General features: G+C 39.4%; 2 protein-coding genes across 3 annotated transcripts; one reads left to right on the top strand and one right to left on the bottom strand.

Annotated features, from left to right (window-relative positions):
• The first annotated feature begins 233 nt into the window (after positions 1–233).
• On the top strand, positions 234–4,699 carry svip (small VCP interacting protein). Its single transcript, XM_053319721.1, has 4 exons — positions 234–701; positions 1,423–1,473; positions 2,460–2,576; positions 3,547–4,699. The coding sequence occupies exons 1-4, from the start codon at positions 639–641 to the stop codon at positions 3,559–3,561; spliced, it is 246 nt and encodes an 81-aa protein (XP_053175696.1). The 5' UTR covers positions 234–638; the 3' UTR covers positions 3,562–4,699.
• Positions 4,700–5,007: 308 nt separating this feature from the next.
• LOC128359253 (growth arrest-specific protein 2) lies at positions 5,008–22,045 on the bottom strand. 2 transcript variants are annotated; one of them, XM_053319713.1, is made up of 8 exons: positions 21,802–22,045; positions 17,903–18,063; positions 15,818–15,948; positions 12,691–12,832; positions 11,150–11,213; positions 10,787–10,997; positions 10,585–10,692; positions 5,008–6,700 (listed from the first exon to the last, which is right to left on the bottom strand). In XM_053319713.1, the coding sequence occupies exons 2-8, from the start codon at positions 18,045–18,047 to the stop codon at positions 6,491–6,493; spliced, it is 1,011 nt and encodes a 336-aa protein (XP_053175688.1). In that variant the 5' UTR covers positions 18,048–18,063; positions 21,802–22,045; the 3' UTR covers positions 5,008–6,490. The 2 variants fall into 2 exon arrangements, with proteins under 2 accessions (XP_053175688.1, XP_053175689.1); XM_053319714.1 differs by lacking the exon at positions 21,802–22,045 and adding an exon at positions 20,570–21,281 and having other exon boundaries at positions 17,903–18,061.
• Positions 22,046–24,032: the final 1,987 nt, after the last annotated feature.

Here is a 24,032-nt window from a genome sequence, read left to right as displayed (position 1 = left end):
AAAACACTAATAATAAAAAATCAAAACAAAGTACACAAATATGTTTGCAGCATAAAATAATGACTTGCTTTAAAATCCTCAAAAGGACCTACAGCGCAAATAAAACATTAAAATTTAAAGTGCTTTAAAAGAGCTCAATCATAAGCACAGGAGAAGAAAAGTGTTTTTTAACCTGGATTTAAAGACGTTCAGTAACGCTGAATGTGTGACGCTATTGAACGCACCACGGCAGATTACGCAGCCAGTTGAACTCTGACCAAAACAAACTCACAAGGACAAAATATTTAGCTTTGACGTCTGACTTTTAAAACACATACTTCCTCCCAAATGCCATGGCGACTAAACAAGAGGTGTGAGGAGAAATAATTAATCTTTTGTCGGCTTGCTTGCAGCAGTAACTGAACTCTAGTAGCAGTTGCTATTAGCTAGAAAATGCTAGCGTTACTTTAGCGAGCGACGCCACTTTAGTCACCGTGATGCCAAAAACGCCCCGACAGCAGCAGCCGCGGGGAGTAGAAGCCGCTGCTGCTTCTATCGCCTTAATTATCAGCTAGTTAGGCTAATCTGAGATAAACACTATATTTTTTCTTCTACATTGCCTTTTTTTTTACTGCCCTGGGAAAAAAATCCACTTCAGTATGGGGATGTGCTTATCGTGCCTTGGTGGAGCAGGGGAGGACGTGGTTGTCACTCCAGATCCAGTACGTAGCTTTAAATCACCTTTAAAATCAACACTCTCTCTGTGTGTGTAAGTCAGGATGTATTGCTTATAATTGCAGTATAAAATGTCAGTAGTTAATTTAACGTAGTTGACTCGAATTTGCCTTAGTAATCACAGGGACACGATGAGGCCCTACTAGGTAATGTTTAGGAGGCGTAGAGTGTGTTTAGCTTTAGTAAATACTGGCATGTGAAGTATGTCAACCTACCAGGCCCCTGCACTGTTAACTTAACGCTTTTCTACTGAACTTACTGTCTAAAAAACTGCACTTTTTTCAACCAGGGTCATGAGATTCCTGGAAAAGTTATGAAATTAGAAAAACTGGGAATGGTTTGGAATTAGGTGAATGTTTTGGAAAAGTTTTGAATTAGGGATGACCCAGTCTGATATCAAAGATAAAGAAAAGATCTATTTATCTATTTTAGTTCAACTGTACAATATAAACCCCTACCCTAATCTTTAAATCACAATCTTTAAAACACTGCACTAACAATATTAGACTCAGGTATATTATCATTCGACACCTTTATTACTGTTGTACGTAAGGTTACTATATTTTTTTACTTGTTTGTTTTCTTGTGTGCTTACTTATTATTTATCGTTCTTTACTTTAATACTTTCTATTGATGCTCTTCTATTTTTATGCTATCCACTTATCTTATCTTATCTATCTTAACCAAACTTTTCTGTACTCTGATCAGGAGACAAGGAGGCGACAGTTAGCTGAGGCCGCTGAGAAGAGACAAAAAGAGGTAAGTTATGGGTTAATTTGGCACTAAAACACTGGCAAGACATCTAAAACTAAATACTAGTCCAGTACAACAGCACTGCAATAAATCCTACCTTTAATGAGGGGTTATGATGTTGAGTTTATTTAAAACTGGTGTAGTTATGTGTCAACTTAATATTTAGTCTGTTCTTATTAGTGTATACATTTCAGTATAGGATAATATCATTTAACAACAACAAACTACAGAATCCAATATCTTAAAAGCTGAATAAACACCTTTCCAATCAGTTCAAACAACCCTTATAACCTTTGGGAAGATAGAGTTTTATTGCAGGGCTGTTTTATGAGATGGCTTTTGTTTAACGTAAGTGTAGCTGATAGAGTGGTAATTGAGCGTAGTTTACTATTATAGCCCTCTATTAAATACATAAAGTTAAAGATTGATTTCACAATGTAGTGAGTAAGTTTTTTAATTGTACAGAAAAGCCACTTGCATACCCGTAAGAGCCATGCAAAAGTTTTATCAAGGTAAGTAAACAAGGATGAAAAAAAATCTATCTTCCTGGCCAGGTGAATCTTTGGATTTGGCTCTTCATCTCAACTTACCACATCTTTCTGCTCTTCAGTCACCATTTTTTTAAAACTCATGTCTGTAACACTGTATGTATGGAATGAAAATCGTTTCTCTTCAGCCTGACAATTCACACTTTTTTTTTACTGCCACAGATGAAACACACACTGGGCCCCTAACCCACAGTCACGTTTCAGCAAACAGCACAACACTATTGAAAGTAGCTACTGGTGCCGAGTCGCTTTTTTTCAGTTGTTGTACGCCTTTTTTCGCTAGTTGTGAATGCATATATACGATTTTCTTATTGAAAATATATTATTGAAACACGCATGTTGTTAAGACTGATTTTGTATATACGTGTAATATGTGTACAGTAAAGAAACATGTTTTAAAATTAAATTACTACCTGATTTTTCATGTCCTACTCACTCTTTCAGACAGCATATAGGGGTGTCAAAAATCCCGAAGGTGTTGAGAGGAAAAGGAAAAAACAGGAAGAGATTGAGAAAACGGAGATGACCACCTCTGGGTCTGGTGGCGGTGGCGGCTTGAAGGTTCGTTTTGTGTTTTATTCTCAAGTTTTGTGATCGTAAATGTCTCTCCTTTTAAGTCCAGTGCAAATAAATGAAGACTTTTCTCTATTGAGATGTCAGCCAGCCAGCATAAAATTTAGAAGCACTGAACCATCTTTTCTGAGTCGGTCTCACGAATACATGCACAGGTTTGATATCTGATTTGATATTAGAAGTTTGAGTCTGTGTTGTCTGGTTTCATGTTGCGACTGAGATTTTGTGCAATATGACTCATTTTTAAAAATGAGTCATATTGTCAAGATCGCGGGTACAAGCGGCCGAAATGAGCTTCCTCCGTAGGGTGGCTGGGCTCTCCCTTAGAGATAGGGTGAGAAGCTCAGTTATCCGAAGGGAGCTCGGAGTAGACCCGCTGCTCCTCCACGTCGAGAGGAGCCAGATGAGGTGGTTCGGGCATCTAATCAGGATGCCTCCCGGTCGCCTCCCTGGTGAGGTGTTCAGGGCACGTCCCACCGGTAGGAGACCCCGGGGAAGACCCAGGACACGCTGGAGAGACTATGTCTCTCGGCTGGCCTGGGAACGCCTCGGGGTCCCCCTGGAAGAGCTGGACGAAGTGGCTGGGGAGAGGGAAGTCTGGGCTTCCCTGCTTAGGCTGCTGCCCCCGCGACCCGACCCCGGATAAGCGGCAAGAAGATGGATGGATGGATGGAGTCATATTGCACATGTGTGTGTCATCTTTCACAAATTACATCAATAGTTTCAAGCAAATAGCTTTTTTTTATTGATATGACAGTATTTTAGTGTCTTCAGAGGATATTTACACATAAAATGTGTAAGAGACTGTGATGTCCCTCTCTGGCTTTGTGGTAGAGTGTTTTAATTTCTGAAAAATGTGTCATAATATAGCAAAAGATCAAATTATACATTTTATTCTGTTGATGATGTATGAAAGATTGAAGATTGTTCTGATATGTCTCTTGTCTTTGTTCTCCAGTGGCAGGTGGGCTGAAAATCCTGAAGGTAAACACCTGAAATCGTGACTCTGAAGTGCAAAACAACGAACGTGAAGTACAAGATGACTTGAAAGACGTTTGAACTGCTGTCCATTTTATTAAATTGATGTTGATTTTTGCCTATTTTATGATGTTATGAGACAAACGCCTGCGTTATGCAAAACAATTTAACATTACGGACAGAATAGCAAGACCTGCCCGCTTGTTGCCAAGTTCTACAAGCCAGTCGGACGAGTCAGGGATGACACACAAGGATGATAAAAAGTCCAGTAGTGTCTCTGATGACGGTTTTTGAGACACATTTCATCACTACACTGTTGTTGCTTTTTCATATTCAAGGATCCATATTCACTGTATATCCGTTAATGGTCACATAATTTTTTGTGCGACTTTTTTCCAGAAACCACTTATTCAAAATGAGACATTTCAAGTATAACACAGTTTATGTTTACAAAGACTTTTGAGTGTGATTAGAATTAGTTTAAAAATCACCCAGTTAGCATCATTTCACCTTGTTAGTGGCTCTAATTCCTTTTTTGCAACGCAGAGACTAGTGCATTTTGTGCATCCCTGCAGCAGATAAAGAATACTGCTGAATAACAGGAAAAACACATTTGAACCATTTTAACCAGTCAAAATTTAAATAGCAGGTGCACATGGATCTTTTTTGCACTAGTCTTTGACACTGTCACTTTGAAATAGAGCCCTGAGTGTTTGTTATTTTATTATTTTCTGCACAATTTAAGTTTGTTAAATTGACTTCTAGTGGAAAACTCTAATGTATTGCCTGCTTAATTTAAATAAGATATGACATGTGTTTATGAATTGCCATATGACAAACACAAGCTTCTGTTTGACACATGAATTGCACACAGTTTGTCACTACTCGATGAACAGAAAATACGCTTGCTCATACTCGATGTCGGTAAGATATTCAAGTCAACCACAATGGAAACAGGAAGAGTGGAGACAAATACGAAGTGTGTAAATAATGAAGTATTTACTTTCACTTGCTTAACTGTGTGCATTTTCTTACAGCCTTCACTTGATCCTTAAATGCTTCCGGTGCTCTCCACATTTTGTAGCACAGGAAATCTAGCCAATGTTATTTGCTACAATAAATCACATTTCTGCTACTCTTGTGTAGATTTTATGTGCCGCATTACATTTTAACAGGAAGATGATTCAAGTGCAGATACAATTTAGATTTGATTAAAGTGATTCATGATGCCATTTTTAACATACGGTAGCTGAGATACATACTTGCTAATACATTTTTACACTTAACTGTAGAATTTGTATGTTGGACATGTCGAGTGTTTTTCAGTTTGAAGTGTATAAAAACGGTTTAAAACTCTAAAGCAGACTCCTCTTTAAGATTTGGTTATGAAACTTGCCCAGACATTATTTAAAAGAAAAATTATGTATTTTGAGTTGGGAAGTTTTAAGTTTTTGAGAATTTATTGAAATTGTACATCTATAAACAGAAACTGGATGTATTAACTGCACATACAAGCCTGAGCTTTGCATAGCCACTGATCTCATACCAAACCCACATATGATTTGTCCAGGGGAAAGGTTTTTACAAATTGAACACATTAAATGTTTCTGTTAAATGTAAAGAGCTCATTTAGCACATTTAAACATTTGCACTACCTCTAGAGGTCAGCAACATTCAACAATTGGAGGGCCTCAAATGAGTAAATCCATTATAATCAATATTAAATCATTAAGATTCAATTTATATACATACTGCATCTTGTACAGGTGATTGTCTATGTCGTTACAAACGGAAAGCATGTAAAACAGAGTATACTCTAATAATTAACAATTGATTAAAAATGATAATAGTACAAAAAGGCATTGCATAGAATAGTTATTTAACATGTAAACAATCTAAGCACTGCTCCTTTTTTTGTTAACCTAATAAGAAATACAGTACAGAAAGCAAAGACCAAGAAGACATTTGGGAGATGATCCTGTCAGGCTTTGGTTTAACACATTTCTTTTGGTAAATAGTTTTTTTTAGTTAATTTTCTACTGTAATGTCAGCGTTAAAGGTCATAGTCCAATTGGCAGTCTTAATATGGTCATAGTTATGGCATTTTGGATAACACAATCAAGCAAATGAAAAGAGGGAAAAACGATAAATTGTAAAAAAAAAAAAAAAAAAAAGTTGATGTGATTTCCACTAACAGACAAAATCATCTGAATTGCTGCTCACATCTCAGATATTCACATAAATGATGAATGAAGCGTAATAAAATGGCAAATCAGTGTGATTACCAGGGTAAAAGAATATGTTGTCAGTCTTGCAATCATCAACACTTGCCTAAATTCATTCAAAGAAGTTTTGGTTGATGACTGATGTTTTCACTTTCAGTAACATCATTTACTAAACTCATTTTGCTTTTTCTAATTAAAGATGTCAAGGGATAGAAAAAGAAGCATGGTGCCTAAAACCTTGAAAGCTGTCATTTTTTCCTAGATGAAGGCATGTGTGCTAAAAAAAAAAAAAAAAAAGCATTTCACATATTTGCACGTGATATATCGGTTAAAATACAGTAAGTAATTGAAAAAAGAAACCCAAAGAAAATGTACAACTTCAACCAGTTAATTCATTATATTGTAATGAACACATGAACACAAAGCTGTTTACAGTCATGTAAAACTAAAACACAATATTCAGGGCCCACCTGTTTGAATCATCGAAGTTTAATATGATCACCAACACACCAACACTGACTAAGAAAAGTATACCCTCTACTTTCATATCACTTTCACACACGTCTGCCTTCATGGATGCTGTGGTGTAACTTTAATGTTTTATGAACAGGAATATGTCACACAGCTGCGTCCACTGGCCTGCAAGTAAACAACTTCCTCTTTATCCTTTCATTGATGACACTTTTCAGTCTCACGTCTTCACTTTTTGCTGCGGTAGTGGGCTGCCACCACCAGGTAGCTGTCAGGGGTCAGGTCCTTGATGTTGGGGGACTTGCTGCTGATGGGTGACATCTTGCCCTCCACCCGGGAGATTTGGAGCATGCGGCACGGGTCGTGTTTCAGCAGGTAGCTCTCAAAGGTCTCCCAGCCTCCACCGACGCGTACCATCACGTGCTTGTTGTGCAGCATCTGCAGAAAGGAATAGGATTATAATGTCACTTCTGATGTCGGCTTGTCAAAGAAGAGCTTTAAGAGGTTGTTGCTGAGCCCGTCTGTCTAGAGGACTAATGTCATTTCCCTGATTGAGGCTTTGGGTTGAAGCTGAATGAACAGTTAAGCATGGCTTTGATGTCAGAGTTTGTGGATGGATGTGGACTGGTTTATGTCCCTGGAGGGAAGCCTTCTCCGTCTCCAACTGGCCTAACGCCATGTAGAGCAAGCTACTGACAAACACAAGACAGATTTCTAGGACACATAATAAAAAATATTCCACCAATGGCCATTTCATCACTAAAAGACACTAAATCTAAAAATGACATTCTCTGCTTAGCCAAGAAATAATATGCAGTGTTTTTTATTTCTCTTCATCATCCAATCTGACACATTTGCTTCAAAATCATGCCACCTGCCACATCAGGGTACATTCTCAAGGTTGGGTACCATGGCAACATCGCCCATTATAATAAAGAGAAGAAGAAATAAAAGGCTCTGGCTTATTGGATGCTCAGACACTTGCATTCCCCAGAGGCGCTACACATAAAACATGTCTGCCTCAATACGGGGGATTCTCAGCCCCCCCCACCTCATTAACACGTCATTACACGTCTAATAAAACAAGCTTGTCAACAAATGAGTTCGTGAGAAGAAATGGTAAATAAACAGGTTATTATGAAGAGTATTAAGGTGCTATATTTGATTTCTTTAAAACACAGACAACATGAGAATGGGTTTGAAAAATACCTAATGATTTGATAAAGTACCTCATGAGATTGTCACCTCAGTCTGGCCAGATATGAGGCTTCCTGCCCTGCAGCAGCATAACATGCAACATTTATAAGCCTCTTAAAAGAATCAATCTAGGGGGCATTGGCGGGGCAGTGATCCAATCACCAGCACCAGGCCTTCAGGCTTTGTGACTGTGGATTTAATGGACCTGTGTGATGCTGAGGGGTTTCAATCATGCTGCTTTGGGACAAGACCCTTGATAGAGCAGCTACCTCGTCAGCAGCGCAGAGAAGGACAGAGGCCCGGGGCTGAGCTGTGGACAGCACTTCTCACTAACGCTGTGATGTTACTCTGCCCTCTTGTTGAAGCTACAACCACCTCATTTATTCCAGGAGCTGAAAAGGTCAGTCTCTTGGGTTGTACACATTATTGTGGAGTAGACTCTTACACTGGATGTGCTGCGAGCCGCTGCTGTCCTTGCTCCACGGCTGCCTACAGACCGGCCTTACTGTATTCATACCTTCTTAGTGGAAGCAGCTGCTGGCGAGTTAAACCATCTGAGGAATTTTAATTAAAGCATCTTCACCGTGAAGAGTGCTGGCTGAGCGACAGGAAAGAGGGATTAATGCTTTCTTTGGCCTGATCAAATCATGTGTCTCACAGTACTGACTAAATGATAATACATGTGTAATTTTTGTGTAATGTTATTATTGTTAATTCTATCTACTCGGTTAAGATAACATCTATGCCATGCGCTGTATGTCTGTCATGGAAGAAGAATGCCTCTTATTGCTTTCACTGATGTCTTTTTAAAGGCCCCCACTTCTAAAGGGTTTCTGAATTTACAGCCAAAGGATAGAAGTTGGCATACAGATTGTGAAGTCTTTTGAGGCAAATCTGTGATTTTGGGCTGTATAAATACTATTTACTTTACTGCCCATGTAAGCTAGTGCAGACATCATTAAGCCACAGTGAGCTTCTCACCATTTGTCCTTGGTTGCTCAGCAACACTATGAAGACTGAAGTGTTCATTCATTGAAAAGGCATTAAATAATGACAAATACTCAGATTTACACATCGCCCCATGTTGTTCCATCTGTGAACACATTTATCTTATAAATTGTATTGAGTTCATTTAAAATTTCAAAACAGCGTTGTTGATTGAAACCTCACAATGGTTGAGGTATGATTTGGTTGAATTTGACATCAGTAGCTGCAATATAATGTGCTGACAGCAGAGGACATCCAAGAGTAGATCCTCTTTTTCATGTCTGCACATCCTGAACAGTGCGAGCATGAATCACATTCTTAGAGGTGTGAATCCTGGTTGAGGGTTGCCAAGTAACCAGGATCCCGAGGGGACCAAAGCTACTTCTCTAATCTGTGCTAGCCGGAGAATTTATCTTTCTCCAATATCCTTTCCTCCTCCACTCAGAGGAAGTGGAGAAACATTTCCTGGGCTGATAGATTCAGATGTAATTAATGCAACAGCCAGAATCAGGTGATATAGCTTAGTCAAATATTTTCCTAGTAATAACCTGGTCATCAGATCGTATGGAAATGTGAGGTTATTATTTTCCCTTTATAGCCTGTGAGTCACATTTTGGTTGGCTGAGGAAAGACATTGTCGGAATACCATTACCAGTAAATGAGACCTCACAGCAAAGGCGGGCTCTCAGCACACAATGGATGACTTTCATCCCAAAGCCAGCCCCAAGTATCAACACACTGCCATATGCTGTGTGAAGAGGCATTGAATGGAGACGGGTTTGCACAGCAATGTGAAACCTTATTGTTATCGCCACCAAACTGATGAGAAAATTGATAGATTGGATCAAACTCGGTTAGCAAAATCTGATCTCATATTGACGTTTTTGAGAGGTTTTCTGTTCCAGCTTGATGTTGTAAAATCTGTTTTAACCTGTAAAAAAAAATATAATTCTTCAATTTAGATATTCCAGGACCTTCTCTGATGGGCTTGATACTTTCACTCCACTATATTTTGGAGGAATATATTTATACTTTTTCCTCAACTGCAATTATCTAGCATTTTCAGCCAATAATTACTTTCTGTTTATCATAATTTGGTTATGTGTTGCATTGAAGGACTATAAACTAACTAACAGTTAATGAAACCCTGATGGAAGACGTGCTTTTGCTAAACTTCATTTACTACTTCATTTTAAAATCTGGTCAAGATGGAGCAAATTTGATCTGTTTGGATCCTGTTGACTGCTTTATTTTGTTACAGTGCAACTGCCCCAGCACCCCAGGCCTCCAGGGTCACCAAAATCCCAGATAAGGTATTTATCCATGAAGTGCAAATTTAACTATATGTCCACCATCCTTCATTTGTTGTAAAGTTGTGTATAATCAAATTGCACATAGAAACCCAGCGCAAAAAAGGAAAGTAAAGGAGCACAGTGAGGCTGCAACCAACAATTATTTTCATCGCCAATAGGTCTGACATTCATATTCTTTGATAATAAATTGACTGTTCGGTGTATAAAATGTCAGAAAATAGTGAGAAATACATCGTCATTCCCTTAAGTTAAAATATTGAGATGACTTATGTGACCAACAAAGACAAAGATGTTGAGATTACCATCACGAAAAAGTGGATAAACTAGCAAATATTCATGTTTGAGGAACTTGCCAGTGCCAGTGAACTCTTGGATTTGTTTTGCTTTAAAAAATAGTCAAAATGTTATTAAAACATACCTTTGCTCTAGGGGCCAATAATAGGTTAGTCTGTTCATAAATTCATATTTATTATCATCATATTTATTTTGTTGTTGGGGTTTGTTATAAAATATTAATCTGTAACTGTGACTGCCAAATAAATGCAGTGGAGTAGAAAGTACAATATTTGCATATGAAAAGCAGTGAGGGAGAATAAAAAGGAAGTACTCAAGTGCAGTAGAACTACCACAAAATTACATTGTAGAACAGTAATTAAATAACTATATTGGATAATCACTGATAAAGTATTTAGATTTAATACCACGTGGACCTCCCTCAATGATAAAATGACCTGTTAATCAATAATATCACACTGAGATACTGAGGCAGTTCGTAAACCAAAGTGTTTCTCATTTTAATATGTAATAATGTTATAATATACTTACTCGTATGAAGAGCATTTTCTCCCCAACACGGTATCGACCCTGCGACTGCCTCTCTACACAGAATTTATTGGGGCACCTGCAGGGGGGATCGTCAGCGATATGTCTTACCTGTAACGCACATAGGTGAAAATATAAATGTTACAACTGTTTCCCCTCTGAGATCAAAATTAGAAGCTAAATCATACATGAAATGATGACTTACAGCATCATCCAACAGATTCCCTGTACTTTTCTTGCTGGAAATGACTTTGGGAGGAGTCGGGGAAGGGGACAGAGATGGGGAAGGAGATGATGAAGGAGACGGAGGGAGAGGCTGAGCTGGGGATACAGATGATGGAGGAGGTAGAGGTGCTTTCTCTTCTTGTTCAATCTCTTTCTCCAGTTTTATAAGTCCAGGAGGCTCCACATTGTACCTAGACAAGGAAACAAAGAGTAATGTTGTTCCATAAGTAGTAACAGTTCAACAGTAGTAACAGTAAAACTAAGAAAAGATTAACAAAATTCAGATAAATATATGCAGAAAGATGAAATGAAAGAAAATAATATATAAAGAGCAAGACTGTACCGGGATGCAATCCGTCCCAACTCTAACAGACAGAGGCAAACTTCTCGTGGCTGCTTGTGAAGAACTACAGAGAGAGAGAAAGTTTTAGAATTGAGTAATCACTGTGTATAGATATTATATGGTGTCTGTAATAAGGAAATGAGTGAGTTTGATGAAAAAGACACTGGAATGAGTGTATAGCCATGCTTGCGGCTGTGTGACGCACAGTGTAAACACAAGGTGCAGCTGAGGCTTGATTGGACAAATTCAATTTTTGATCAGATGATAAAAGATCAGCAGATGAGTCTTTTCACAATTCATCCTGTACAGATTTTCATGAACATCCATCCAGTGGTTGTTGCGATATTTCAGTCTGGACCAAAGTAGTGGATCATCCGACTGACCGTTTGTAGAGCTACGCAGCTAGCATGGCTAAAAATGAGTTCATGAACTTCATGCACACAGATGCTCCTTTACTTTGCAATCTTATTTGATCCCAAATCAAATGAGTAGTTTTTAGAGTTGGGATGAATACGAAGACTTGAAGTGTTCAGTTTAACCTAACCAGATATCAGACCAGATAGTGAGAGTGGACACAGGATGTAGACAATACATGTGACACACCACACCATGCATTACAGAGAGTGTATCCACTGCATGATAGCAAACCTGGTGTTGTTACATCTACGGCTGAACTGATACATCCATCCAGAAACAGAGAAATGAAGGAAAGAGAAATAAAAGAAGAAAGAAACACAGTTGTCAGCTGCTGTTTTCTTGTGTTTTTTCACACCATATAAAATCTTAATTACAGATGCATGCATTTGAAAGTCCTTGAATCTCAATGTGGGTAGCTTACTTTGTGTGAAACGTGGCCTTCAGAAATGATTTGCATACTTTAAATTGCTTAGGGACAGTCGATCAGTTATTAGTCAGAAATTACAGGAATGCTGTAAATATGCTCAGTGTTCCTGTTACTTGCAGGGTCACATACTATACATCTGACTGTACGGACTTCAGCCCAGAAATATCTCAACTGCAAACATATTTCATTGACACCAGAAATTAGATAACAATCTGAGTATGTGAATGGGGAAGGGAGCAAAATTTACCTATTCTAGGCTGAGAAAGACATTTGCATAACGCTGGCCTACTTTCCAACGAACTCACACCCTTCTGAAAAGTGCTCTCTTTGTTTTTCCCCCAGACATTTTGAACACATGAGAAGAGTATTCGAGGTGTTGTTATCGGAGGGAAAGCTGCCCAGTCAGAGCGCTCCCAACAGACTGCTGCCCTTGTGAGCTTCATGTGAATGTCAAAGGAGTTGAAGCAGAGTCTGGAGACCGGAGCCACAGAGGGGAGGAGAGTGAACCTGTATGATGCTCTACCTGTACAATCAGGCCATTCACAGTAGAAATCTGAGTCCACTGCCCTGGTAGTGCCAGTGATATCCAAAGACTGAGAATGTTGTATCTCTGTGTAGAAACTGAAGCCTGTTTGTTGAACATTCAGATTTTTTAGCCTTCTGATGCTTTTTTTTAAAACAGAAAAAGTACACTCACCTAAACCCTCTGACTCAAACAAACACGTTTCTCCAACGCCAACCTCACGACACCAGGCCAGGAAGTTGGCTGTGTTGTCCCGCGCAAAGAAAGAGCCAGAGGGAGCGCTCCGTCGACATGGTATCCTCCGATATGGAATAGTCTGTTAGAGATATGCACAGGTCAGTCGTTGTCTTCATGCATGTTACCAAAAATTAACAGAAAATGGAGAATACCATCTAACTTTCATTGATGAATCACATGTAGACACTGAACTGAACATGAGTGTGTTTTACAAAGAGAAAACAAACGTCCAGCAGGGTGATCAGCCCAACCTATTTCCATCAGAACACACAACCATACTCTCTTTATCTACACCGATTTCTTCTCCATCTGCTGAGGCTCTGGTTTCAGCCCAGGATCAAGGACCGTTTCCACACAGATCAATATGGGAGATGGCGGATTAGAAAACTGGGGCTACTTTACCAGGCCCTCTATGATTCGGGATCAAATGACATGCTTATGGGTTTCAGCCCCCACACGGTCTGTTCTGGGAGATTTATGCGCCTTGCTGTGGTTTTATACAGGATATGTGCGTCTGTGCTATGAGAAAGGTGCAATGAGCTCATGCTGGAAATATGCAGGCTTTTGTGGGTATTTTTCTTTTCTTTCCAGGCTCTCCTTTTGACTTTTTCTGGGATCCTTTCTGTTGTTGAATTACTTTGCATTCCTGGAGAAATACTGTTGGCCACTTTTCCATTAGTCGTTTGATCTAACAATCACAGCGACGTGTTATTACTTCTGCTGTGGCTCGCAAAATTATCTGCACCTTCACATGTCTAATAATTGTAAAATTGAAAGCATAAGGAAGTATTTTGCTTGACATGGTACCATGACAATCACAATTACATCAATCTTTTTCACTCATAAAGATGATTAACATTATGAAACATACAGACTTGCCGCATATTCTCATCACCTCCGCCTTCATAGATACACATGTGCACTCTAAATTTCAGTAGCTACCTTGTGACATTACATTTCAACAGTTAGGTGGTTGCACTGAACTTGGCACGTGGTAGTTATATGACAAAAAAGAAATACCATCCTCATTCATCTGCTGTAAACACATGGGAAGATGCACAGGAGACAGCATCCACAGAGCACAATTTATCGCTTCTTTCTGCTGGAATCATTTAGTCCCACTTCACACACCACACCATCTTATAATGTGGTTTGAACGCAGATGAACATTTGCTTTAAAGTGGTATAATATAATGGTAAACAACTACAGCTTTAAGACGCTCTGATGAGCTGATGAAAGAACAATTATTTGTCATAAATTATAAACCTTAAGTATCATAAAAATGAGGTACAGTTTAGGCGTGGAGAACATGATTAATTTATGATGGCCCAGTCCTCTGAAAAGCATTTAACATGAGCCGTAAGAAGCTATAACATGGACAACAGTGATAAATCATAATGCAACTTTGTTTGATTTTAAAGCCTCAGCTGCAGGCCAGACAATTTTGGCTCCTGGTCATCTCAGGATTCCTCTGCTCTCTTTCACTCTCTCTCTCTCCCTCTCTCTCTCTCTCTCTCCCTCTCTCTCTCTCTCTCTGTGTGTGTGTGTGTGTTTGATCAATAGGCTCCTCTATTTCTGTCGATCCTCTGCTGTCCCACGGTCATTGACCTCAAGTATTTCCTCACATCTGTGCTGCTACACTCACACTGAGATCAGGAGATCCACTGTCATCAGTCCAGCAATGCCTCAGTGCAAACATAAACAACTCTCACTAAAGAGCCAACAAAGGAGACTTTTGCTTCCTTTTTTTTCTCCTTCTGACGAGAAACATGACCTAATCAGTGTTTCCCCTGTCAGAATCACACTGAGCTCCAGACGTCAGCTCGATGTGTAAGAATAGATATAATAATAACTACAGATATTGATGCTTCTGTCATATCCAACACTAGAAAGTAAGGCTGTTTAGTTTTTATTTTTAAACTCTTATAAGCAAAAGTTTTAGCTTTAAAGGCTGCAAATCAACTTTTACTAAGTCATAGCAAATTTACTCAATAGGATGTTTCTATGGACTTCTATAGAGTGAATGTATATGAAAACTCTTTTTTTCTTTTTGGCTTCTCAGTAGGACATCAAACTTGGCTTGCAGTAGCCTGAAGCTGATACAATCAGCACCCAAATCAGTTTGTTTTCTTGAGCACTGACCAACTAAAATAAACATTTGCACTGATTGCTTGGGATAAATTATCGATAGCCATTTCCAGCATTACCCTTTAATCTTATGAAAATTCATTAAATCCTCACTGAAAAGCTCTAAAGAAATGAACATTTAACATAGTTCTGCCAATTCTCACAGGGGATGTGGGGCCCCATCAGTTAATGTGTCCTTGCCAGACTTCTTTTTTCCTTTTGCCCCGCTGCAGGCTGCAAGCCCCCATCCCCCATCCCCAATCCCACCCTTTGTGCACTGCTTTCTGAAACTGTGGAGCCCCTCGCAAAGTATGGATTCATGATCGCTGCTGGGCTGACAAAACCAATCAACAAGTCAAATCTACAGAGAGAGCAGAGAGAAAATATAAAGATGTAGACAGGAATGATCAGCCTTGAAGAAAGTCAGCTCCAAATTTGCAATTTTTAAGTTTTTAGAGTGTCTGCCTGTCATCCAGACATTTCTTGTGATGGGTGGAATTCCACAAAAATAGCTTTTATTGATCTTATTGAGGGAAACCTAATATCAGGATAGCTGTTTCCTGTCTAAGTAAGAGTCAATAAAACTTCAATACTATTGTCTTCAAGCAGTCTGGTCCCAATAAATAATGCAGAGAAGAAGACTAACCACTCTCTGTTTTTTTGTTGGATGATTTATCTGTTAAAAATTGAACACCAAACATGTTTTGCCTGGATTTCTTTTTTAATTAAGTAGAGAGTAAAGTGATTATCAGTCAATCTGCTCTAATCTCATGTTATTAAATGATATTTCATCTCTCAGAAACAATCCTCTGTCAAATCTTTCAGATTGAAAGTAAGTCTCAGAGCACTTTCAGCCAACATTTGGCTTCACATGTTTGTATTTTCACTATAACCGTTATCATGCCAGACTACTGTAATCCTCAGGTTTCTCAGTACCTTGCTATTGCCAAAAGCAGGCAGGTCTCCATTACTTTGCCTGAACTTCTCCTGTAGTGTCTCAGCCAGCTGGCACAACAGGAAGCCATTGTCTAAGCGATCCATGAAGCTCTCGGCGGTGATTTCCAGGCCTGACCAGGGGACACATAAAAAAGCAGAAAATCCATCCCAGTAAATTCATCATAAAAATGCTAATTTGAAAATATATACAGTGAAATTATATAAAATTTTACCTCCAGTCCATTCCCAGTTGAAGCTGAGCCTGCTGCAACGTTATTGGCTCTCACCTGATTGAGATCGGCTTGTACTGCAGCCAAGTGTTCAAATATTACAACACGTGATTTAGGGAAATGTGGGGGGATTTTCTAGTAGCACATGATGGGGGTGCCAAAGAGAAGGTCACATGAAAAGGTGGGCATCTGACTGTGCGCAGTAATGCATCGTAATCCTGCACACTTGCAGAGATAGATTGGCGATCAACATGTGGTGTCCAGTTGACTGACTTCCAGAGGACCATTCTTTCTTAGTTAGATCATTGTGAAATAGGAGGTGGTGGCAGGGGGGTGTCTGTGGAAAGAAACTGGAGAGATTTTTTTTTTTATCCCTTTTCTGTTTCTTATAGGAGGAGGGGTCTGGTTTTTTTTTCGACGTTTAATGAGTTCCAAATGTTGTAATTGAGCCCAGAAAAGAGAGATTGAAATCTTGAGAAATACTCAGTGAGCTCCCGTTTTATATGCTCTCCCTCGCCTCTCGCTGTATGTGGAAAAAATATTTCAGAGAGCTCTCAGAGAAACATTTCAACTCGAACACTCAGTCCTATAAATTGCTCCAACCTCCCATCACAACAACAATATGACTCATCAGTATAACCAAGCGTCCTCCTCCCACTCAATCAGCGGACTCATCCTTATTCCGCACTGCTCCTCCCACCGGAAATTGTAAACGCCTAACTGCAAGCGCCTTTTCCCTTAAAATTCAAAGGTACTGAGTGCACAGAACACGACTTAAACCAACAAAGTAGTTCAACACTGTGTATTTACTGGTAACACATGGATGTTATTGATTCCTTCACCACAGAAGTTTCTAGCTCAGCTGGTTCCAGTACAAACACACAGACCTCCAGAGATAACAGGGAAGATAGGGAAGCTGTTTTAAGTTGCTCACACACACACACACACACACACACACACACACACACACACACACACACACACACACACACACACACACACACACACACACGCCACACACACACACAGGAGTCAGTTACAGGAACTAAATTGGCTTCCAGTTGGTTTGAGAATGTACTTTTGGACTGCAGGATGTCCCGTGGAATAGCTCTCAGTCATTAGGTGAACAGTTTTAACCATATTAAATGCAGCTGTAGCTCTAGAGTCAGTTTAGAAGTTAAATATTGAGGTGCATCTGTAGCCTGATGCCCATATAATCCTAAACAAACTTAAAATAATGATAAAATACTGTTTACACGTTGCCTCTTGCCTCTTAGACATTGAAAGTGATACAAAGTGTATATTATACAACAGCAACCTTGCACAAAGCTCTTGCTGCTGCTCCCTTAACTGCTTACTCCTCACTACTGGCTGCACATTATTCAAGAACTGTTAATGACACCTATTATTCAATTAAGGTAAATCAGTGTGAACATGGAAAGTGGTTCACACATTCAAGTAACTTTAAAATAGTTTGTAATGAGGTTCAGATTGATTCCACCTCCCTGCAAATGTGTTCGCCTCAGCAATACTGGTTCAATTAATGTTGAAGGTCATGAAATTTTCATGGTCTCCTCAAAGCCAACCTATTTATAGAGCCGTGTTTCAAATAAATCAGTGATAGCACCTTACTTATTTTTAAACAATACTAAATCTTTGTGAAATATGAAATGTTAACGCTTTGAAAACATCTATCTATCTATCTATCTATCTATCTATCTATCTATCTATCTATCTATCTATCTATCTATCTATCTATCTATCTATCTATCTATCTATCTATCTGTGTTCTGTTGACATAAATAGTCAGATAAGTTTATTTAAATGTGTTGTGCATCATTTATGTTTTGCTTACCGAGCATATTAGTGAGCCACAGGGCGAGATCTTCCTTCATGGGCAGCAGGCTGGCTTCATGTCGACTGGCCAGCCACTGGTGGTACTGCTGCATGTCTGTGAGGCCTGGCCCACTGGGCTGTTTGGGGCTCAGGGAGCTGCACATGGTTCCCTATCGACGGCTTGAGGAACACAGGGAGAAAGACAAGACGCACAAGAATTGCTAAAAGATCACTTTAGTTTATCTACAATTGTAAGTGGATGCAATATAAATAACACCAGTATAATACAGCCCAACAGATCTGCATCTCTACCAAAGCTTTTGAGGCCATAACTTACTGTTGTTGAATTGGTTTGAATTGCTTTATACTGGTTGTCAAGTCATTGTGCAATGACGTATGTACAATTTGTATGTTAATACATTATTTCCATGTCTATATATTGCTTATACTGCTTATAAATGTTGTGTTATATTTAGAAAAACTAAAAGAATCAGTATGGCAAATGAAGACATTTTAATCATGACCTAAATTAATTTATTCAGACCCGATCAAATGAATAAAGAGAAGAGAAGAAGAATCTGGGTGCTTTTGTCCTCTTGGCCAAATCCTGGTGTGGTTTACAGTCCACCTGGCAACACCAGCATGGACTCTGACAGTCCAGTTCTTATTCACCTCTTCGTCAGACAACAGACACTTTTGTACCAGCCAGATTCAAAGAGTGGGACGTCTATTTAACACCAGACACAAACAAAGAGCTCCTTCTGATTAATCATACATAATCATGCCATCTAAATCAATTCAACCCACTCAACACTGCAGCAGACTTTATTATTTTAGCCTGATGAGAGACAGTATTTCACATCAATATTCACAACACTATTTAACAGCTGCTTATTGCACGTTAAGTGATGTCATTGAGTAAATACGACATTTCTCACAGTCTTTTCCAATAACTCACTACGCCAAGCGTTCACTGTATGAGCTGTAATATAAAAATCTTTCACATTTCACTCAAGTGTCACTTCATTAATGGGTTTGCTACTGAGAAGGGTGAGTAATTGACAAAATAACTGGGCACTAGATGTAAGACGTGAGTGGACTAACAACACACAGCAACAGATCGGCAGTTAATATTCACAGATTCAAAGCACAAGTGCTGGGATTACAGTGAAAAGACTGTATGTAATGTGGACAAGGAGGAGACAATCTCAGTGAATAAATATGGAGGCATCTCAAGGACACAAAACTTACATCACTCCCAAGGCTATCATAGTTGTTTAATCAGGAAAGTTCATTTGAGGAATTAAATAGAAAAAGAAACAATAACATGGGAAAGACTCTCATAACTCTTTGACTAGTTGATTTAAAAAGTGGTTTATGGTGCATCAGATAGCAGAACATGAGCTGAGCCTGATATTCCCATATTGAAAGTGTTATCGATCACTGTAATTCCTCCCTCCCTCCATCCTACAGTAATTTTGATCTAAGTGATAAAGGACTTTGCAGAATCCACTATAGATGAAAAAATCTGATGATATGATACAAGTTTTCCTTCTACTTTTGTTCTTTTGTCATTATTACATTCTTTGTTCAAGGTCCAAGTGGATGAATACAATACAAGGCCTTGCAGTGAAATCTAGTTGTTGCATTTAAACATTGTTACTTCCTGCCTGCCAAATCTTACCTTTCCCATTTTAGGCAAATGGCTAAATTGAAAAATTGCAAGAAAACCTCATTCAAACAAGGAAGTAAAGCTGCCAACTATGAACAATCAGTTCATAGTGGTTGAAAATGTCCCTGAATACCAGGGGTGTGTAACACAATGTGAAGAATCTGACCTTTAGAGCTATGTAACATTTCAAGGTCCCTCCGGAGTTGGCTGTAACAAAATCACACTGCGGTGCAACACTGGACATCAGGACCTTGATGTCCAACCAAGGTCATCTGATCTTCCTGAAGACAAGCGCTGCTCGCTGCCTACGCACACTAAACCCTGGAGTCTGACACACAGGTGCTACATTCCCAAGTCCAGTGTGGTGCAGGCTGACGGACAGAACAGGGGCACTGGGACAACTTCTCATGTCTCACAGTACAAGCCCCATTCATACGAGGACATGCACTGCTGTTATCCTTAATTTAAAAATGAGTGTTATCTGTCAGTGTGCAACATAGCAAATCATGTTTTCTTTCAAGCACAATGCAATCTTGTTTTTAATATGTATTTTACACATGCTACATTCTTTTCTGCTGCACTGACTCAGTTGGCCTTTTAAGAAACTAATAGTTTGTGTAAATCTTTGTTCAAAACTGCATTCTTCCTAACGAGACCATGAATAAACATCCTCCTGGGTTTCCCCCACTTTTCCCCAGGAAAGAGTCCTAAAGAAACAACCAACTGTTGTTACGCATACCTGTTTCCTCTCACCACACTGCAGCCTGACCTCTTCAAGTGCAGGCCAAAAACACAGCTAACACCATCACTCTGCCAGGCTTTAACCAAAACATTCATCATCTAAACCTGCTGTCTTATCTACTGATACCATCAGATTCAGGATGTGATTATAGACTAGGGATTAGAAAGAGAAAATAGATCACCTTTACAATGCAAACTGCATTCAAATGTACAAATATACATTCTCTCCATCTGAGAGGCCTCATGACTTCAGCAAAGTCGTCATAACATACCATGGTTGGCTGCATATTGCTCCAGGAAAGGCATATGGATGGGAATTTCGGCTGCTGGATCACATCAATTAGAAAAAAACAAGAGTGGCTCTGTCCTCCTAACCCTCCGCCACCCTTCATGCATTTCGCCTCCACAACAGAAAACTGATCAGGAGGCTGATTTGTCCATTTGAGCAGGGGTAGAAACTCAGCATGTTTATACTGCACAGTCTCATGCGTGTGTGTTTTGTGTATGTCGTAATCAGGTATCAGATTGTATCAGCAGCAGCGGTCAGTGGCCTGTGAGGAACAAAGTCTCCAGCAGAATAATGTCACCTGGAGGATTTGAATATTTGTATCTGGAATTGTAATAATCAGCAAGAGTAGACTGTTTTCCTCTATCATCTCACAAAAAAGCATTAGACTCACAATCTAGTCTGAAGCACTACTTTTATCCACAACACCGTTCTTGTGTTTATTAGTGCTTCACCTGGCGTGTCCTAAATCTTCAGCTGTGATCCAGTGCTGATTTATTACAAATGAAATATTTTTTTAAATCTGCCTCAGACCCTAAATAATAGACCTGTGTGTTATAAACATTTGCACCATCAATAAATCCAATTTCAGGCAGTCAGTCTGTGCAATATACAGACAGATCCATACAGATATACTTTATACACACAATCTTTTGGTGCTATGTCTGAAATTAACTGAGTAAATATGTTTTTGGATTGTGTTGTTGCTGCAACTGAAAAACTAACCAGCACAATATATTGCAATAAGACTTGAAAGCTGTCTCCAAATAAAAAAAAGCCACACCAGACATTTCACCACTCTGGAAATAAGATCAAGGGAGGGCTTCTGATGAGTGATGACTGAAATCCAGCTGAGCAGCCACTAATTGTAAAAAACAATGAGATGACTGAGCTCCCAACTGAAACAATGTGCTTGATTTAATTTCATTTCAAAAAAGGAATGTAATTACTTTTATGTTTTTTTAAAGCAAGTTTAAAACGTTTTTAACTGTCTTGAAGTAAGGCTTAATTGGGCTCCAACTTTTAAATAAGCAACAGAGGCGGAAATCATCTGCAGAGCAAGGGGCTATAAAACCCTGCAGAATGCAATAAGTAATGCAAACTTACTAAAACTGAGCATGCATAAAGCCATTCACAGGTCTGATATTCATTTGGTAAAACAGCAGAGCAGCGAAAATTTCTTGCATGTGTGAGTCCACAATAAGCTATCTGTGCTCACCCTGAGGCTTCAGCTCGCTGGTGCGCACCTTCCTCTCACGCGTCCACTGAGCTGCTGGATCCCAGTTTTCATGCCTTTTACAGCGGTGCACCGACCCACAGGTTAGGCTCCAAAACACTGAACCAATGTGGACCGGGGAGGTCTTTCTCACTGCGCACAAGAATCTGGACTGCACACACACACAAATACACTCACAGCACGCTACTGCTGCTGCTGCTGCTGATGGGAGGGAAGTTTGATCCTGCTGGCAGTGCCTCCCCCCTCCTCTCTTCTCTTTGTGTTGCCTCAAAATGACATTTCTGAACTGAATTCAGCAGGTCAGGCTGAGAAATTCAATCCATCAATACAGTATTATTTAATGGATTTTTGCTCTCTGTGTATGCCAATATAACCTGACAGACCCGGTATGCCAAATCTGGCAGGCTACAGTTTACTTTGAGTTGGTGACTAAATCTTAATGACAGTTTTAGGAATTCATGACGATCATTACAACTAAACAATTACAAATCTACATTAATTACTAATAGCTTTGTTAACATAAATAATGCTGTTTCTCTACAAATTAGATTTTTTTTGGAAAATCATAGCCCATATAATATGGGAAACTTGTATGTCAGAAAAGGGGGAAAATAAAGAGGTTCAACACGTTTTTGTGCCAGTAAATCTAAAACCTAAAGTGTGGTGGCCATAGATGTGTAACTTTAAGGGTATTTGTGCACATATACTGGGTTTGTCAAAAGTGTCGATACTTTCTCCATACAGGTGTTTAAAACGATGCGATCTCCGTTAATTATTCACCCGAAAAACCAGACCAAGCTGTCCAATCAGATTTTCAAACCAGGGCTGTACAGATGAAACCACTGGGAAGAAGATCAGCTGGTCTTCAACCTGAGACTGTTTATTCTCTCCAGCGATGAGCGCACCACGTGACTGGTGGGTCACGTGGTGCTAGTCTTGGCAAATTTAATAAAGAAAGAAAGAAAGAAAAAAAATAGGCATCCCTAGAACTTTTTTTCCCCTTTTTGCTGTGGTATAAAAACAGATATTGAGTTTAGTTTTTTATACTAGTGTTATATCAAAGTTAAAAATTCAAATTAGGATATAAGTAGGAATAAACGCTTTTGTTGCTATAATAATATCATAATTATTATTATTACGTCATCATTATTATTATTAGGGCCCCAGCACTTCACAATGTGAAGGCCCTAATAATACAAGATTTGATATCTTATGGGTCCCAGAAATGGGCGTGGCAAAATGGTACTGGCGCCTCTTAGGACATTTTAAAATTTGAATTTCTTCAGTCCAGTTTGACATAGGAGAACGAAATTTGGTATGCAAATGTATCATTTCCAGATGCACACAAAAGTTGGGGGGACCACACTGTCTGTCCAACAGGAAGTCGGACATTCTCATTCCAAGTTGCCATTTTGGCGCTATTTTTGCCACTTCCAGCCCTCATACTTTAATGAACTCCACCTAGATATTTCACCCCACCTACGTCAAATTCAGTCTGTATTATCTAAAGACCTTGGAGGTGAAAAGATGGGCATACCACTATGACAAATTTCAATGTTTCGCCATAAAACAGGAAGTCCTTAAAACTCCTACATACATTGTACAATCAGGTCCCAGAGACCCCCCCCCCCCATATGGATGTCCCGGGTCATAGAGGCGAACCCACAGGCCAGAGGAACCATCCGCCTGAACACCGGCGCGAGGGAGCTGACCAGGGCCCCCCATGGAAGGTCATGGATGCCAATCGATCAGTGGGACAAACGTGGAAGAAAACCACTGTTAAAGAGGCCAAAATCCTGTTTAGGTAGCCCAAAGTTCACCCCACAGAAGTTGGCTACAAGTTTGGTGAGATGTCGGGGCCGCTCTCTAGAGCAATACATTTCCGAAAACTGGGTTACTGATATCATGACGATGGTAGCTTGGACTTTACCCCCAAAGTGAGCCCAAAATCACTTTCGACCCAGATGGATAGTTAAAGCACTTCTTAGTCCTGGGATCCTATCGTGTATTTTCGCAATCTTTTGCCTCCGTTATACCTGACAGACGTGGCATTATGGCGAAATTTGGTGTTTCGGGCGGGGCGAGGTAGCGAGGGCCTGGTCATTGAGCTAATTGTTATATTATTGTTAAAATTTAATAATTAAACATGAATTTATGGGGTTTTTTGTTGCTGAATAACATAGCTTAATTAATTTGATTATACTATTAGTATT

This window comes from Scomber japonicus, chromosome 5 (assembly GCF_027409825.1).
Source record: "Scomber japonicus isolate fScoJap1 chromosome 5, fScoJap1.pri, whole genome shotgun sequence".
Classification (NCBI taxonomy): domain Eukaryota; kingdom Metazoa; phylum Chordata; class Actinopteri; order Scombriformes; family Scombridae; genus Scomber; species Scomber japonicus.
Note: the sequence above shows the minus strand (reverse complement) of the source record. Positions and strands in the feature narration are given on the sequence as shown.

Coding starts and splice junctions, on each gene's coding strand:
- svip (XM_053319721.1), top strand. CDS start 639: ATGGGGATGTGCTTATCGTGCCTTGGTGGAGCAGGGGAGGACGTGGTT. Junction 702..1,422: donor TGGTTGTCACTCCAGATCCA/GTACGTAGCTTT, acceptor TACTCTGATCAG/GAGACAAGGAGGCGACAGTT. Junction 1,474..2,459: donor CTGAGAAGAGACAAAAAGAG/GTAAGTTATGGG, acceptor TCACTCTTTCAG/ACAGCATATAGGGGTGTCAA.
- LOC128359253 (XM_053319713.1), bottom strand. CDS start 18,047: ATGTGCAGCTCCCTGAGCCCCAAACAGCCCAGTGGGCCAGGCCTCACA. Junction 10,998..11,149: donor TTGGGACGGATTGCATCCCG/GTACAGTCTTGC, acceptor TTCCTTGTCTAG/GTACAATGTGGAGCCTCCTG. Junction 6,701..10,584: donor AGAAAATGCTCTTCATACGA/GTAAGTATATTA, acceptor TCCTTTCTGCAG/ATGCTGCACAACAAGCACGT.